The 17695-nt window shown below is 40.8% G+C and overlaps 1 protein-coding gene across 3 annotated transcripts in view; it reads left to right on the forward strand.

Annotated features, from left to right (window-relative positions):
• Positions 1-17695, forward strand: part of LOC119019929 (protein unc-13 homolog B-like) — a 159322-nt gene that overhangs the window by 115360 nt on the left and 26267 nt on the right. For 2 of the 3 annotated variants that reach the window (XM_037098922.1, XM_037098919.1), the window contains 8 exons: positions 5350-5418; positions 5856-5945; positions 6318-6458; positions 7745-7995; positions 8709-8794; positions 12288-12414; positions 12669-12765; positions 14994-15137. In XM_037098922.1, the coding sequence (XP_036954817.1) occupies positions 5350-5418; positions 5856-5945; positions 6318-6458; positions 7745-7995; positions 8709-8794; positions 12288-12414; positions 12669-12765; positions 14994-15137 (1005 nt within the window). Of the gene's footprint in view, positions 1-5349; positions 5419-5855; positions 5946-6317; positions 6459-7744; positions 7996-8708; positions 8795-8947; positions 8984-10079; positions 10122-12287; positions 12415-12668; positions 12766-14993; positions 15138-17695 lie in introns of all 3 variants that reach the window. The other variant, XM_037098921.1, reaches the window with a different exon arrangement.

Genomic DNA, 17695 nt, shown 5'->3' on the forward strand with positions numbered 1-17695 from the left:
AACAATCTGAGCAGCAGCGAAAGCTCTCGACGAGTTCTTTAATGCTCCCTGTTCGTGAGCAATGGCTGCTCTTTAGAGGTTCATTATTAAAAAGTTTGCTGAGGATTTTGCAGCAGATCAGGTCGCAGGTTAACTTCATTACTGTTAATGTTTCATTCGTACGTTTGGGGTTTTTTTTTGTTTTTTGTTTTTGTAACATCAAAAACCAAGTCTGCTCTTTTGAAGTGACACCTCCATCACGGGTGCCGATTTTTCAGTCTTTTCTGTGCCAATTTTGTACTTACGTGGCTGCACCTGAGTGGGAGAAGAGGGACAGTAGCGGTGGGTGTCAATAATGACTAAGCTGCTCAGTGCAATTTTGCTGTACAGGATTTAGAAGGTTGAGATTTACACTTGTTCTAGCTGCCTGCAGTCAAAAGCATAAGCCATTAAATTCAGCACCGCTTTGTGCGGAAGGAAATGTGCCTAAAAGCTTGCTGCAGTCTGTGCTTTAAGTATCGTTTATTTGCAGTTGTTCAAGTTCTATAGTGAAAAATACCAGTTTAGGGGTTATATCCTAATTTCATTGTCCCACTTGTGCTTAAACAATTGTATTTTGAAGTATGGGAGCGTGTTCTGATGTCTTAATGTGATTAGCTCTTTGCCTTTGTCCCAATACCCGACATGTACAATGAAAATTAAACACACACACTGTGCGTTAGTGCTTGTGTTTTGTATGGTGGACTATGGTGGTCATTAGCTTTCCTTCAAGCTCGCTTTTAGTTTTTTAACCTGACATCTAGTACTCTGAAGACGACTTCTTGTAAAAGTCAACCCAGTCCACTAAATTCAGTACTTTGTCTCTATTTTTCCTTTAATTAGTACCCAATGAGATAGTTATTTACAGGAAACCTCCTATGGGATTATAAAGAAATAACAGGACCTGTCAGACAACTGATTGCCTGTTTCCTTCCATTTTTCTGTTGTTAGTGGTTTTCATTTGAATGAAGTAATCAGAGTGGACACTGATACACATCGAAGGTGAACTGAGACCTTGCCGAATAGCTAAATTACCCCAACAGTCTGTCACCAGCTTCTGTTCCGCTCCTGGACTCACTTATTGAATTGTTTCCTGCTTTGGGCAGGACTTCCTCTGGGACAAGAGCAAAGCATCCTGTGTGCTCCCAACAGAATTGAATGTCACCTGCCCTCAGCAACTTATTTAAGGCATCTTTTATTAGCGTGTGGGGATTCAGCACCTGCTCCACAAGGGAAACTGAGGAACTTTGGTGGTGAAACCAGCGTCAGCCGTCAGTGCTGTGACACAGAATTTGTTCTGGCTGGAGGGAGAAAATGGGATTTGGTTTGACTTAACCCTAACCCACAATGGGATATTCCAGCCCATTTATTGCGCTTCAGTGCCAGAAAGGAGGTATATTGGAGCTTGGTCTGAGCGTGACTGAACGAGTAAGTAATGTCTTTAGATTTGGATGAGGCTTCTTGTCAGAGACAGTCTATTGGTCAGAACTAAAAATAAATCAAGGACAGGAGGGCAATAAAATGTAGTAATATTATATGAAATACAAAATAATCTCATTAAGTGCAAAAATGAATGAAAATATGACAATGATAGCTGAATGATTTTAATTTCTTGAAAAAAAAAATACAAAAAAAGGCTCCCGAAGGTGTATTTAATGGTGATGAAAACTGAGTTTTTAACTCGGCTCAGTTCTCTTTGAGAATATTGAACCTGACTGCAGACTTAAATGCAAAACAGCTAAAGTTCAGCTCTAAATGATCATTTTCATCTTCCCCTTCAAGCTACTTATTTTAATTGTGAAATTATACCTTTAGGCTTTTGATATGAATTAATCCCACATTTGTCACAGATCTGATGAATCGAAACACATGCCAAATGATTTTATAGTCACATAAATTGTGTCACAACAGCAGAGGACAGGGATCTTCATGCACCCCAGGACCAGAGTCACTGCAGTAAAACCTGAAGGGAGCAACCTGCCCATCAGTAACAAGGAGAGTGGAGAGCCAATTACAATTATTACCTGGCTAGTGTGTGTGTGTGTGTGTGTGTGTGTGTGTGTGTGTGTGTGTGTGTGTGTGTGTGTGTGTGTGTGTGTGCGTGCGTGTGTGCGTGTGCGTGTGTGTGCGTGTGCGTGTGTGTGGCCTTGCTTTAGGGAAGGACAATGTGACAATGTGTTATTTTGTAAAGGTCAAATCTGATCTGTTATCCTTATCTCAGTCTTTTTTAGGTCAGACATGCGTGTGTGTGTGTGTGTGTGTGCGTGTGCGTGTGTGTGTGTGTGTGTGTGTGTGTGTGTGTGTGTGTGTGTGTGTGTGTGTGTGTGTGTGTGCGTGCCTGAGGTTTGAACATTGAGAATGAGGACAAGTTGTGAAAAGTGAGGACATTGTGTCTGGCTCTCACTTGTTCAAAGGGCTGTTTGAAGATCAAGGTTAAGACTTGGCTCTGGAGGTAAGGCTGAGGTTAGCCTGGCAATGTCAAATACTTCCCTTACTGTCAATAAATCCCATCACAAGACCAAAACCTCACCTTGCCCTTCACTTGCATATCTGTGACATTCAGGGCTGAAGCAGATGACTGATGTTGATCTGTCTTCATCAGTATCCTTAAACATCCATTAAGTCACAAGTCCACCATAGCAAATCCTTGCCTGCGTTAAAATGCTCCACATTAGATTCATGCAGTTTTTTTAATTAGTTAATTGATCCCTTTCAACAAAAGGGTAACACGTCATGAAACAACTGTGTGTGTTTGTGGTGATAAAGGAACATGTCACCCAATAGCTCATTAAATGTCCAAACTGTAAGAGGGCTGATTGTTGAGTCTCTTTCCCTCTCTTTCAAATAAAAAAACGGCATTGTGGTTTGGTAGGTCAGGTCAGCCACCAATCCAAAGCTTCAGTATTTGATGAGTTGGGAAACAAAGTAAACCATTAATGTTTTGGTGATAGATTTTAGAGACTAAAAGTAGTTCCTTCTTAGGGTTCACTGACAGTAAGTAAGTAGACTGTAACTAGCCTCATCCTTTATGGTTAGAGCTCCTTCCCTTTGCTTCATTTTCTCTCCTCCGAAACCAAACTTGTCTCCTCATTTCCTTAACTTTACTCACATATGCAACACTATATGTTTGCACTTTCTCCCCCATAATTAATGACTGCTTGCATTGTCCCCGCCACCATGGGATGCACAGATAGAGAAAAAACAAAAGAAGAGTTGAAAGAGTCTCTCAACATGCTTGTGTTTGTTTCTTGTTGTTGCTTTTCGGTGCTAGTTAATGTTGGCCATTGTTCATACTTGAAAACAAAGGGAAATCCTTTCCATTAAACTAACAATTCACAAACTAATTGCCATGCAATCATGACTGGCTACCTCTGTAAGGAAGTAAAAGGTATGGCAGATATCCAGCTGTTTGGCTTTTTAACTGTTGTGTATCAAATTGCACCAGTGTGGGATTCACCGGTGTTTCTGCCCACTCGATAAATGTATTTATTTATTTAAGTTGTTGCAAACCGGTGAGTGACATTTGCCAGTTCCTAGTGAGACTGGAAACTTTGCCTCTCTTTCTTCCTCCCCCTCGTTCTCACTGTCAGACACAACTCATTTTATCTTGTTAGTTTGTCAGCCATGTCGTGACTCCCACTACACCAGAGTCCTCTCTATCCCTCTGTCTCTATCCCTCTCTCTCTCTACCTCTCTCTGTGGTTCTCATTTTCTGTTGCTTTCTTGGCATGACATGCAAATGCATTTGCAGTGCCAAAACATATGAAGGAGAGTAGTTGATGAATGACAAAAATAAGCATTGGGGATACCGCTACTGGCTGTAGCTCAGGTGTTCGAGCTGGTTGGCCATTGATCATAGAGTGCTCCAGTCCCTGGCTCCTCCTGCCCATGTGGTTCCATGTATTTAAGGAAAACACAAATTGCTCCCAATGAGCAGGCCCTGTACAAAAGAATCTGTTATACGAATTTAACAGAGAATTGTGAAAAGTGAAAATTAAAGTTGTAATTCTAAAGATTTCTGTCCTGGTTGGTTTGGCAACACCTCTGGTTACTGTGTTTCCAAGTCATATTATTGATGCCACCGCAGTTTGAAAGATAAACAGCTCGACAGCTCAAGCAGCAAGATAAGAACATCTAGATATTTGATTCTCTGTTTCTGGCTTCTTGCAACTCCTGGTTGTTTTCTGGCTGCTAGTGTCCGAAAGCAGAGTGTAATAAACCTTGGTATCAGTAGCAGCCTGTCTGCTGTCCAAAAGCAAGAAATCAACCTTCAAAGTCCCAATTCAACACAGAAACCCTGATTGTTGTGGTATGAAAAGGCGTAACACTTGGTGGTATTAATAACCAGGCAGGTTTTGTTACTTTCTGATCTAGTAGAAGGATTGCCAACTGTCAAGTCAGACTGGTTGAGGGAAACACGTATCAGCGGAGCACTCTCCATTGGGTTAATGCCCATACTTATGCTTGTTTAACCTTAGTGTCAGTCACGCACCCTCTTCACCTTCCTCAGCTCTGTCAGCTGGGCCATGCCATGCAGTGGAAACAAGGCCTACAAACAGCTGTCTGTTTATACACGGCCAAACAAACTGACAGGAGGCTGAAATGAGTCACTGAAGATTCAAAAAAAGAAGACAAAAGACAGTCAACAGTTACATCTGACATGTTAATACTGAACTTTCCACACGCACAGCCTTTTGTCTGTTACCTCACATCGACTACGTGCACGCAGCGTTTCCTGGATACACAATGAGAATCAGCAGATGCAACATGTTGAATGGCTTCCAGATACAAATGCAGAAGCTGTGTTAGTCCCACAAGCAGGCCTGTGCTCCATTCAGCGTTTTCTTACCAGAGCGCAAGTGCATCGTTGAGGTCTAACAAGAGTGTTCATTGCATCTTCTTACTCATAAAACATTTGCAAAGCAAATCTGTTTTTTTTTTGTCACTAAGTGGATTATATGAAACAGACAGCGGATTGTGATATTAAATCCACCAGTGTGGTTTCATGTGAGAAACTGCATCCTCAATGGGGTTAGCATTGGTCAAAATATACAGGAGAAGAAAAAGAAGGAAAGTAGAAAAGGAAGAAAGAACAAAGGAATCAATTGGAAGACTTGTGTCTACATTTTGATGTACTCCTAACACAAAAGACATTCGGTCTCCCCTGTTAGTCTCTGTAGCGCCGGCCTACACACATATTCAGGTGGAGACAGACACTTGGACACATTCAAACATGCAAATTGTTCTTGTCTGTCTCTTCCCCACTGTCTGAACTCTGAACAAGTGCAAGATTTTGAGAAATAAAAAAACTCTCTTTGCTCTATCCAACAGAGAGATCGTTTTGTGAAGCTCCTCGATCAGCTGCACAACTCCCTGCGTATCGACCTCTCCATGTACAGAGTGAGTCTCAGCTCTCAGCTGCTGGTATTCTTTTTCCTCACCACACACAGATCTATAGCTGCAGTTCCATCCCAGTCACATTCAGATTATTCCTCGGTAGGAGTTTGTCATCTTCTTCGGGCATTTGACTTCTTTATTTCCTCCAATAAGAAAAAATATTTTCTTCACAGCTACTCAGATGTTGTTTATTTTTTCTATCTCTTAAGTTTATCCAGGGATCACAGCAGGTTTTTTCATATAGTTTTTATCTGGATGGTGTGCTTCTGTCTTTTCAAATTAATCAAGACTGTTTGCTTGTGATCGGTTATACAGAGATAAATTGGAAGCTCAATATTATGAGTGCTTTAAAGGCAAACAAAAAGAAATTAGTTAACCAAATTCTATTACGTATGTGTCTGTGTGTGTGTGTGTGTGTGTGTGTGTGTGTTTGTCCGCAGAACAACTTCCCAGCCAGCAACAAGGCACGCCTCAGCGACCTCAAGTCAACGGTGGACCTTCTCACGAGCATCACCTTCTTCAGGATGAAGGTAGAAACAACATGTCAGCTCAATAATCACCAAATGCTGAAACCAGACATCAGATACATGCAACACTGTTTGACTGATATATTATATATGCATGCAAACTGTATTTTTGGTCAAGAAACTTTGTGTTGACTTTAGAAAAAAGAGGAATATTTATTTTGACACATCCATTTGTACATATTGGTAATGACCCTCTTACACCTTGGAATTTTGTATATACTCTGGATATCATGTGAAAACCATAAGATTCAAAATTGTGTTTTGACTTTTTTATGCTTTCCTCAACACCTCGTATGAGAAGCTCAAAACTATCTGGTGATCACAGATTCTTGACATCTGCCTTGTCTTCCCACTCCAATGTCCGGGCTCGTGCAGGTCTTGGAGCTGCAGAGTCCCCCCAGGGCCGCCAACGTGGTGCGGGACTGCGTCAAGGCCTGCCTGAACTCCACCTACGAGTACATCTTCAACAACTGTCTGGAGCTCTTCAACCGGCAGTTCCAGCCAGCCGTGCAGCCAGTGAGTTGCTAAGCATCTGAGTGTTTTGAGGTTTTTCCCTCTGGACAAATGGGCCTGAGAGAAATGATAATACTGGATATGTGTTTAAGATGGCATATTCTTACATTGGGAATTTAATATTGTAAAAGTTGTTGATTTCAATTTGACAGTTAAGCATTTTATTAAGTTCAGCGCTTCAGATGATCTGGTTGCTGTTGTGCCTGACCATAACTACCAGGCAACCACTGAAACTGAATATTTAAGACGGGTAACAAACAGGAAACAAACCTCAGTCTTCTCTGTGAAAGTCCAATGTCTGACACATCCATCCATCCCCATCTCCCTACACAACCTTTGTCACTCTTCATACTGCATTTGTCCTTTAATTTATGGTACATATATGCTCACATATACATGATTTAACAAAACTATAGGCAACAGACTTATTTTAACCCAAATAATAATCTTTTCCTTAACCTAACTTGGTGATTTTGGTCCTTAAACCTAATCAAACTATGACCATTTGACATCATTTAACACCGCCACTGGAAGTAAAGTTCACCAAAAAATGGAAAGTCAGGGGAAGTTTGAAACTCCACAGCAAAACGACATTGTAGTGAAAGGGGACTTATTTTAAAAGATTTTTTTTAAAATGGTATTTAGAGGCATTTATTTAGTTAGAAAACAGCAGTTTTAATGTCTTGGAATATTTCTGTAACCTTTAAAGTAGAAATCGGGAAAATTATCAAAGATCTGACTCCTTTTTTTGCTTCACCTCCCCCAGTTTCTCATATTAATCTGAATACTGCACATGCTGGCTTAGCCCTAATTGGTGCACTAATTAACTGAGTCTCCGTCAGCTGAGAAACACTGAATATTTTTAACCGTGCTTGGAAAGATTCATGTCTTAGTGTGTCTAAACTCATTAAACCAGCCTGTGCTCAGTATAAATTACCAATACTTTGCATGATAATCAAGTAAAGTCTCCTTTTCAGCTTTATGGAGTGTGCAGAACCTTGTCACATAAACATGCAGCCAAAATATTTGATAATAAACGGTGTCGGAGCACTGGAGGAATAATATTGTAATTATTGTTGTAAATTATTCAGCGCGGATCAATCATCCAAACACAATTGTTCAGCTCTCAAACTTGTTTTCTGTTCTGTGCTGCGACTCTTTTCATAACAGCAGGTGTTTCTTTTTGCAGGTTCTGGAAATCTGGTTTTTGATTCTAGGTGTATAAACAAATCATGTCAGCCAACTAAATACTTACATTTTTACTTCCTCTGTCTTATTCCCTCTCTCAGCCCGAGCCAGAGAAGAAAAAGAAGCAGAAGAAGAAGAAGGAAAAAGTGGAAGGAGAGGAGGGGGAGGAGGAGGAGGAGGAGGATGAAGAGGAAGATGAGGAGGAGGAAGAGGAAGAGGAGAAGAAAGAGGAGAGCCAGCAGGAGGAGCAGGGCCCGAGCATCCAGAATCTGGACTTCTGGCCTAAACTCATCACGCTCATCGTGTCCATCATTGAGGAGGACAAGAACTCCTACACGCCCATCATTAACCAGTCAGTACTGAGCTTTGTTCTGAGTTACATTCATATTTGAAGCAATCATGTCATATTGTTCAAACATGTTGCGGTAAGTGTTCTCTTTTATGACGTCACTACTGTAAACTCAGTGAACTGATGAAATATAAAGCATTTCATGGCTCCAGAAGAAGCTGCGTGGAATCTAATAAATTGCCTCCAGTGATGTCACTCTGTGGCAGTTGCATTGTGGGCAATGTCTGCACCAAGTTTTAAAAAGCAGTCCACCGGTCCAGCATTGCCGTCCGATAACACTTACGGTATTTGGGATAGTTCATAAAGGAAAGCTCAGGATCAGAAATACCGCCTTTTTATTCCACACATTGTTCTTCCTTTTAAAAACCTGTCGCCTGTACTACCCACAGTGCCACTGAGTAACATCACTGGAGGTAATTTATCAGATTAAATGCAGCTTCCTCTGGAGCCGCAAACAGCTTTATACTACTCTCTCCTCTTACGCAATCGTACTTCCCGAGACCTGTAAGCACATTAATGTGTGAAGTTGCCCTTTAAAGATTCTCGGTTTATGCGTTTACCTGTTGTCGTACTTCTGATCAGTTACACCCAAAGCATCTGTCAGCAAGCTGAATGGCTAGCAGAATATTACCAAACAGACATAACTTACAAACAGGATAACTAAAGCTACTGACTACTATTTGTCTTTTCCTGACTCCTGACTTCTTCACTTCTAGGTTTCCTCAGGAACTTAATGTGGGTAAAGTCAGCGCTGAGGTCATGTGGATGCTGTTCGCTCAGGACATGAAATATGCCCTGGAGGGTAAGACTGAGTGTGTCTGTATACAGTGTGTGTGTGTGTGTGTGTGTGTGTGTGTGTGTGTGTGTGTGTGTGTATGAGAAAGAGTAACAACTCAAGACAGTCTCGCTGTTTTTCCATCAACTCTCTTTCCTCTGTTTGCCATCTCTCTTCCAGTTTTGCACAAAATTGACCACTACCGCTGGAACAATGGTGAGATTGTAGTCAAATGGGATGTAGCAGATAACAACATACAGTCAGAACAAACACTAGAGGCGCAACTGCTTTTTGCCTGTTTGTCTATATTGGATCACAAATTATGATGTTATAAGTTATGCAGTCCAAACACATCTTGGCAGCAGGTGTCAATGGAAAGCAGACTCACCTATAGGCAGAGTCATGTAGTTTTGTGTTTTTCATTAGTTTTTATTCTTGTTTTAAGTGCAGTTTTGTCTCCGGAGTGGGTTTGCTCTCTCAATTTTAGTTTTAGTTAAAAAATGATTTGTTTAGCTTATTTTTTTAATTATTTTTAGTATTAGCTTTAAGGCTTTAAGAAGTTTGGAATAGGTAGTGCCATACAAACACAACACTTTGTGAAGGCTGTTGAATCTCCACATGCACAGTAATGCCTCCTCATATTAAATATAGATATTAACTGTATTTTTTCTGTTTATTTTACTATTTTTTTCACACCTAACTGTAGCTATTTGATTTGGTGAATATAACAAACTTAAATAATGAATAATTTCAGAAGAAGACATGGTTGACTTTCCCTGAGGCTCTCCACATTATACTGTAAGCTGTTTCAAGTGAGCCATCAACATCAGACGACTGTGACACCCTGTCTACCTGTCTCAGTGGAAACCTGCTCAGCTACTCGATATTCCAGCTCCAGTTTGTCTTGTAGAAACCGTAGAAACTGTAGTGTCCTGAAACTCTCTCGAGCACTCTGAAGCCTAGCTCCCTCGATTTTAGATTTGTTTTTTTAGTTTTAGTGAAAATGTCAAGTCTGCTCACAACAGAACACCAAAACCCGCAGAGATGCTGAGTTTTGTAGTCGAGTCAGTACGCTGTCCAAAAAGTTTTTCCTAAGACGCTTTCTGACTGAAAATCACAAGTTTGATCGCTGACAAGTCCTGCAGCGAACCCATCTCCAGACTATTTTTTTCTGTGTCTACTCTACCTTCCAGCTCCACTAGTGTTGTCATCTAACTTTAGTTTTATTTATCATCATCACTTCATCAAACTTTTCTTCTCTGTTTTCCCTGAACATTCATTGGTTTGTTTTCCAACGCTGTCACCATCCCAGCTCCCACCACATTCCGCATCCGCAAAGTTGATTTCTATGCTGGTAAGACTGTGTGTGTGTGTGTGTGTGTGTGTGTGTGTGTGTGTATGAGGACATGTAGGCATGGTGTGTGTATTTCTAATGTGTCATCTATAGCAGAGACTCCCAACCTTTAATGCACTGTAGAATGATTTCATATGGACCAGAGAACAGGAGGGCTGGTTCTCCAAACCCTGTCAGCAGGCACGCTGACACATAAAGCTTTTTGGGGGACTACTTTCATGCTTAAATACCTGTCTGCATATAAACAGATGTGGTGCGGCAGCAGTTTAGACTACGTACTTGTCCCTGTACAAATAAACCTTAAATGAATGAATTGATAAAACAATATATACCTAACTATATTAATATAACAATGGTATAGCAGGTCAATATCAAAATGTAGGGTTAGGGGAGGCCCGAAAAATACATTCTGTCCACCTATATCTTTTATTTTAATCCAGCCCTGCCATTGGTGCACTCGTTACCATGTGAACTGTTGATCCACTTTACTAAAATATCAGTATATTGTTGTCTGGGGCATGACAGGCAAGAATGTAGCAGAGACAGGTGCACCATGTTCAAAGTATCAAGTGGTAAAAGTGGCGTTATTATTCAGCTTTTTGCCTGTCATCCAATCATCTCTGAGGGTTGGGAACCTTGCTAACACTTTTATAGTAACCATCTTAAATAAATGTACAATTTATTCGTGATTACATTTCAGTTAATAGTAGTCTTGCTGTTAAAAAAAAATGGAATGTTTTATAAACCATTTATTAAGCAGTTGTAAAGGTTTATGAACATCAGTTGCAATTTTATAATGACAATCCAAAATGTCTTTACATGAAATCTACATTATTTATTAACTATTTCCTACCTATTATGAACATCAGTTTCAAGTTTACAATATACAGTTGCTTAGTAAATGGTTTATGACGTATTTTATTGTTTGTTGACAGTAAACTAGAGTTTTGGAAAAGACATTCAGGCACAGAAAGGTAATATTTACATTATTAATAATTTGATAATACAAACTTGTAACCTAAAAAAACAAGCTCTCTTCAGTGATAAGTGATAAGGTGGCTACTTAGAAGGGTCCTTCAAATATAAACAAAGTAAAACAGCACAAAATTGTGCTATCCATAACATTTCTTTCCCCAAATTACATGGTGAGTTTAATTGAATATACATTTACAATTTATGAATTATTCATTTTTACAAAGTGTTACCAGAACCATCAATCTAGAGAATTTTATCAATTAGTGAAAAAAAATCTACTTCCTCCTTTTGACTCTTTTGACTTTCTATTATTTATCGTAAGAAATTAAAAGGGAAGATTTATTAGCTTCCTTATCATATATCTTGTTTATCTAATATCACACATATGGTATCAATTATAATATTGCAAATAAATAAACACCTCCAATTTCTACTTGCTTTTTTGTCTTGTGATTGCACTGTGGTGCTGACTCCTCCACTTCTTACTACCTTTCCTTTGTAATGTGGGAGTGATCCAATAATTGAAGCCTGAAATGAAATCAGACTTGCTCCCCAAGATTGCTCTTATTCCTCCATTCGCTTCTTTGTTTGTTGGTTCATAGTACACAAAGAACACTGATTGGATCTCCCTATGTGTGTGTTGAATCTTTTCAAAATTACACCTGGCCCGAGCAAGTCACTGTGTTGCTCTTCTGTAGGGGTATATTATTTGTCTGAGTCCCTGTAAAGTACAAAGAACCTTTGGATTCTGTCATATTGTTGTTGCTCCCCACAATGAATTTAAGGCGACAGCTAAGATCGATTTGTTTATTAGTTCAACCATCTGTTACCTTTAATATCTGGTGTAATGCTGCCTGGAAAGTAGTTAAAATTTGGATAACAGACGCATCTCAGGCTGTGGTTTGATGTTACGCTCAATATATGAAGAATCTCTGATCAGAGCTTGATGAATAGTGAAGAAACGACTGGCCCAAACAGGATGCAATCTGTTTCTTGCCGGACAGGGACGTGTATACATAATGATTAACTTGCTAAGAAAGTGCGTACGAAATTTCACCACACTAGGGTGCAGATCTTTACCGAGAAATAGTAAAGCAGCAGCTGATGCAGCAGAACTCGAGAGATGAACTTTGGTGGTGTTTGTGTTCACTTCAGTGTGTTTCTTTGTGTGCGTGGTTGTCATTTTTACAGAACACGAGAAGCACAAGCTCTGTAAGACTGCAGACTACATGAACCTGCACTTCAAGGTCAAGTGGCTTTACAACGAGTATGTTATGGACCTGCCCGCCTTCACAGACGCTGTGCCTGAGTACCCTGCGTAAGACACACACACACACACACACACACACACACACACACACACACACACACACACACACACACACACACACACATATATCTAGTATATTGTAAAAATGATGTTTTATAAGATGGTTTTCAAGGTTTCTGAATCTACAGAACATTTGGGTTGTTCTTTTTTCTTTGGTGTGTCATGCATCGAAGTTATGGTTCATGGAAAAGAAGGTTAACAATGTAGTTCTGTGGATGTGTCTTTTTTTTTTCTTGCTCCAGGTGGTTCCTTCAGTTTGTCCTGGCCTGGCTGGCTGAGAACGAGGAGGTGTCGATGGAGTTCATGCACGGAGCGCTGGAGAGAGACAAGAGAGAAGGGGTGAGTCAGAGAAAAGAGGCTGTCTGATCAGCGTGCACATCATTCATTATTTAAGGCTCAAATGTCTGTTTATTTACTTTTTTAAAGACATCCAGGATTTAATCAGCCCTTATTTAGTGTAATACAAAATTCCAAGTGACAAGGCGGTTTCAAATAATGCCATTGGCAGCACCAGACAATTTATTGGCCGTCAAAAGTGTAAGACGAACCATTATGTTTTTTTCCCGTGGCAATGTTCAGCATCTCCCTGTTTCTAGGCAACACATCACAGCTGTTTCCTCGGGCACCAGCAAACTGCACAAAACTAACGGCAGTGGCTCAGAAAGAAAGTGATTAAGGACAAATATTTCTCAAAACTTTCATCACTCATATAATCTTGGGCATGTAAGCAAGGCATATGTTGCTATGGAGTTAGTTTGCTGTGGGCTACAGGTCGGACATAATATTTGTGGCTTACATGGGTCAATATTTTGGCAAGTCGCCACCATTGAAAGTATGTTTGCAGTGGACTGTGTGTTCGTGATTTAAGCTATTGTGGCTTGCATGAATGTAATACATTCATATTTGTTTGATTTTTATTTACGAACTCTGAAGAACTGCAACTCGGGTCACAGCGCTTATAACAAGGAGGAAAATTGGAGGGAGGATATGAGAGGCAATGGAAGATGACTCACGTCCTAAAAATATCAGGAAAGGAATGTAAAGGAACGCTAAGCAATTCACTGCTATTACTTGCAATGGAAAACTGATGGGAGCGCGTTGTTTTGTGTAAAGCCTGCTTGGTAACACAGCAGAACCACATCTAGTGTCTTACTGCTTCCTGCCCATTTGCTGCTGCTGCCGGCAGCTGAGAGCACAGTGAAACTGTATTTTTCTGAAAGATGAGAGGGAGCGGGAAAAAAAACTGAGCAGTAGAATAAAAGCTTTCCACAGCACTGACATCCTCAACAGAATGAAAGACCACTTCAGCCTTGTGACCTTCTGTTCACTGACTTTTTTAGCCATGCTTCAATTCATTCTGGTTCCACTTTTCGTCCAGCCCGACCCAGATCATCAGAATGATGGACAAGAGTTGTCCCTCGACCTCCTGATGGTCCCGAACGTCCATTTTATCTTCAGAGACCTGCTGTGTGGGGACTTTCTCTTTTTTTTTGGCTTGTTGGTCACGGCTGGCACTGGACGCTGTTAAAAGTTAACTTTCGAGGCACTCCAAGTGTCATCATTGGCCGTGAGAGAAGAGCTGCTTTTTACTGCACAGCGGGGACACAAACTGAGCTGGCTCTCCATCACTAAGAGCAATTAGACCAGCAGTCCCTCAACAACAGACAATGACAGAGACAATCAAATTTGGGGGTTAAAAAAAATCCCAATGGATCCTGATCCTTAGTTGAAGTTAAGTAAGCAAACTCTTGTATAAGGTATAAGGAATATACCAGTATGAGTGCGACACTCGCTCAGGAGGCAGAGGGGGCGGTAGAGTCAGAGCCGACAGGTGGATGTAGGGGTGGAAGTTGGGCTATTTAAATTATATATGAACAGCAGCAGCAGAGGTGGCAGCAAACGTGTGAGCATAGCACTGGAGGATTTCTAATACAATCCAAAAAATTTAGGGAATGTCAGAGAATTACCTCGGGCAGAAATTATTTTAAACAGTGCACATATTCTGTAACTCTTTTCTCTCTTAAGTAGCCTGATGGCACAACCCTTTCAACTCCATTAGAGGCAGATTTTATTGAGGAACTGCTAAGTGCTTATCGGCCCCTTTGGCTTTTAAGGATTCGGCTTTGGATCCGGACACTGCAGGTTTCTGAGAGTAAGAGAGACGGACCACCGCATATACAGCAAGACCCAGTCACTCAGGAAAGATGTGGCATGGTTCTCTTGACAACTGCAAACTATCACACCAAGCCTCCGGGCACCATTTCCATTTCCATTTTAACCATTTAGCTGATGAATTTATCTACAGGAATGTACGATTAGCGCAAGAGCTCAATAAGCCCTCTATTCCCAGACCAGGCCTAACATTTCAACTGAATGATAATGACTGTCATGGGCAGAGAGCCCTGAAATCTGTGGTGTAATTACATAAGGACAGATTCAGCAGCTAGAGAAAGAAATGGGAATGGTTTGAGAGAAGAGTAGGATAGGAAGTGTGAGTCGGTAAGAATGGACAGTGCTACTTGAGCTCTACAGTTCTGCAACTTGTCCTCTCGTCCCTCCGCCTGCAGTTCCAGCAGACGTCTGAGCACGCGCTGTTCTCCAGCTCGGTGGTGGACATCTTCACTCAGCTCAACCAGAGCTTTGAGATCATCAAGAAGCTGGACTGCCCCGACCCGACGGTGGTGGGACATTATAACCGACGCTTCGCCAAGGTGAGACGCAGGCCGCTGCACCTGACAGCATTGTGAACTCTCCCTCCACCAATCTGCCTGTGTGTTGGAAACAGTATGTAGCAATTCATGGCTCCCTGCATACAAGTAGAGTTTGCCGTCTGTGATGAAACTGTAGCAAAAATATGTGTTTGCCCAGTGAGAGTTGATAAAGCGTTTTTCTTAACTGATAACTCCCAGCAAACATTTTCCCTGGTGGAGCTTTAAATCATCTTAATCTTAAGAGCTTTGCTAACACAATTCTCTTGAATCCTTTGTGCCTTTGGAGTTTCAGGTTCTTTGTAACAAAACATACGCGGCGTTGTGTTTTGTAGTTGGATCCCTGTGATCATATTTCGTCTACAAATTTAATGTAAGGCAGTTGCTTTTAGGCATAGCAATTAAACCTAACAAGCCTCTCTCTGCAGAAGACTTGTGCTTTTATATTTGTGTGTGTGTGTGTGTGTGTGTGTGTGTGTGTGTGTGTGTGGGCGGGTGTATAGTGTTATGGCTCGATCAATAAGGGACTCATTAAATAAAGAATGGCTAATGTAAGCCATCACTCTGTGCTGTCCATCTCTCCGTCCCCAACCCTTGACTCCCTTTTTCATTTTCTGCCACTCCACTCATGTTAATCTTTCCCTCCACCTTTTCATCTCCCCCGTCTTATCTTCAGTTTGTTTTTCATCTTCTCTTCTTACCGTCCCTCCGCCTCAGTCATCTATGCACTCTCCGTCTTGTCTTTTCTTTGTCTTTTCAATCTATACTTTACCTCAGTTTCTCTCCATATATCGACCATTTTCGCTCTGTCCTGCTGCTTTGTCGCCTTACGATTCCTTTTTTATTCCTGTCTCTCACCTTTCTTCTTTTCCGTCTCTTCTCTGCCGATATATTTCATTTTGGAAAAGTGTGAGATGACAGTAAAGACAGAGACAGCTGGAGAAGAGGGCAAAAAGCGAGACAGAGTCATACAATATGAGGAAACCGTACTAAGTAATGCATCAGCCACAGGCTGCATGTTTAATGGATGAGTGTAAGAGGGCTGTCTGGCTGAGTCAGCAGAAAGTAGGAAATCTCTCACAGCAGGCCTGAGACTCTGGTTGTTGTCATTTAGACCTATACATTAACTTGTTGAATTATTTCAAAGTACCCCGTGGGATTTTTATTGTAAACAAACATCACATTCATTGTTTCTCACCAACATGCATTATGTGTGTCCTCACAAACTTGCCAGAGAGACTGATTTGCAACCTTATTAATAATTTGAAAATACCTCCTCTTGGAATTTTTTGAGACCTGCTTTTTTTCTCTCTTGCTCTTTTATTTGTACATTTCTACATTACATCCAACTAAATAGTTTAAAGCTGAATGATGTCATATGGATGCCCTGTTCTTCTTGAGATTTTGAGGTAAACACCTCACATGATCAAAATGAACACATTTGGATAGACCTGCAACCACTCAGAGCAAGAAACGTGTGGGATGGCACTTGCTTATTAGGGAAAAAAACCTCAGCAGCGCTCCTCTACAGTCATCGCCCCATGTTAGATACGGAGATTGTCTCAGCACAGGCAGACTCAGCTGGAAATCTGTCTGAACCAAAGGGACACCAGACACCAGTCTGGCAAATCTACCATCTCTAATCTAAAATCTACCAAAGCAAAAAAAAAAAAAAAACATTAGCCTGGTGATTCTTCCAGCTCCCAGGCTAGCATGCAAGTGTGGTTAGCAAGTGATGATGTACAGCATTTCCTGCTGTAAGGTCCTAAAAGTGTTATAGCCACTTGTGGTATTTGCATGTTACCGAAAGATGAGACAACTGTCTGACAAACATTGCTCGACAGTGCGACCACTGGTCAAAAAACTCCACAGGGTGCCTTTAAAATGTTTTTTTTTTATTAAAAAATAAATAAATAAAAAAGAAGTTAGATTAATCGCTCCCTCTAATCTGCATGATATTCCTGTCCACAGGATCTCCAGTGTTGTTGGGTTTTTTGGGGGTTTTTTTTGCCTTTTGTTCCATTCTGGCCAAAATGTTATCCTGTCTAAGATAAAATACAGTATACTGAGTGACAAAGCTCAATCATTGTGCCTATTTCTGAGTTTAACTGCTGTTCAGCCTGACTTATACCACACATAATTACAGCCACCAGTGTTGTTATGCTTAGAAAGCATCGTGTGCTACTGATGACCTTCACTGGAAGAAGTCGAACTACAGCAAAGCCACCCAAGGGAGAAATCTAGTTTGGTTAAAGGTCATAATGAACAGACTAAACAAATCATTAAAAGTTTGTAGAAAGGTGCAGAATAGAAGTGCCTCTTTTCCTTTTGGATTACTAATTTTGAAATGTTTGTAAGGTCCCAGGTGATTGTTTTGTTTATGTCTGTGTAAGAGTTCTGACGATTGGTTCCAGCTTCGTTTTCTCAGCCAACAGTAAAACACTGTTGCTATCACATGGTACCTGTGTTTCATCAGCATCAGCAGATAGATGTTGTAACATGCAATGGAAAGTGGCTGGATGTTATCAATAACAAAATCAGTAACATCACATCCAAAAAAT

The sequence above is a fragment of the Acanthopagrus latus genome, chromosome 5 (assembly GCF_904848185.1).
Source record: "Acanthopagrus latus isolate v.2019 chromosome 5, fAcaLat1.1, whole genome shotgun sequence".
Lineage (NCBI taxonomy): Eukaryota > Metazoa > Chordata > Actinopteri > Spariformes > Sparidae > Acanthopagrus > Acanthopagrus latus.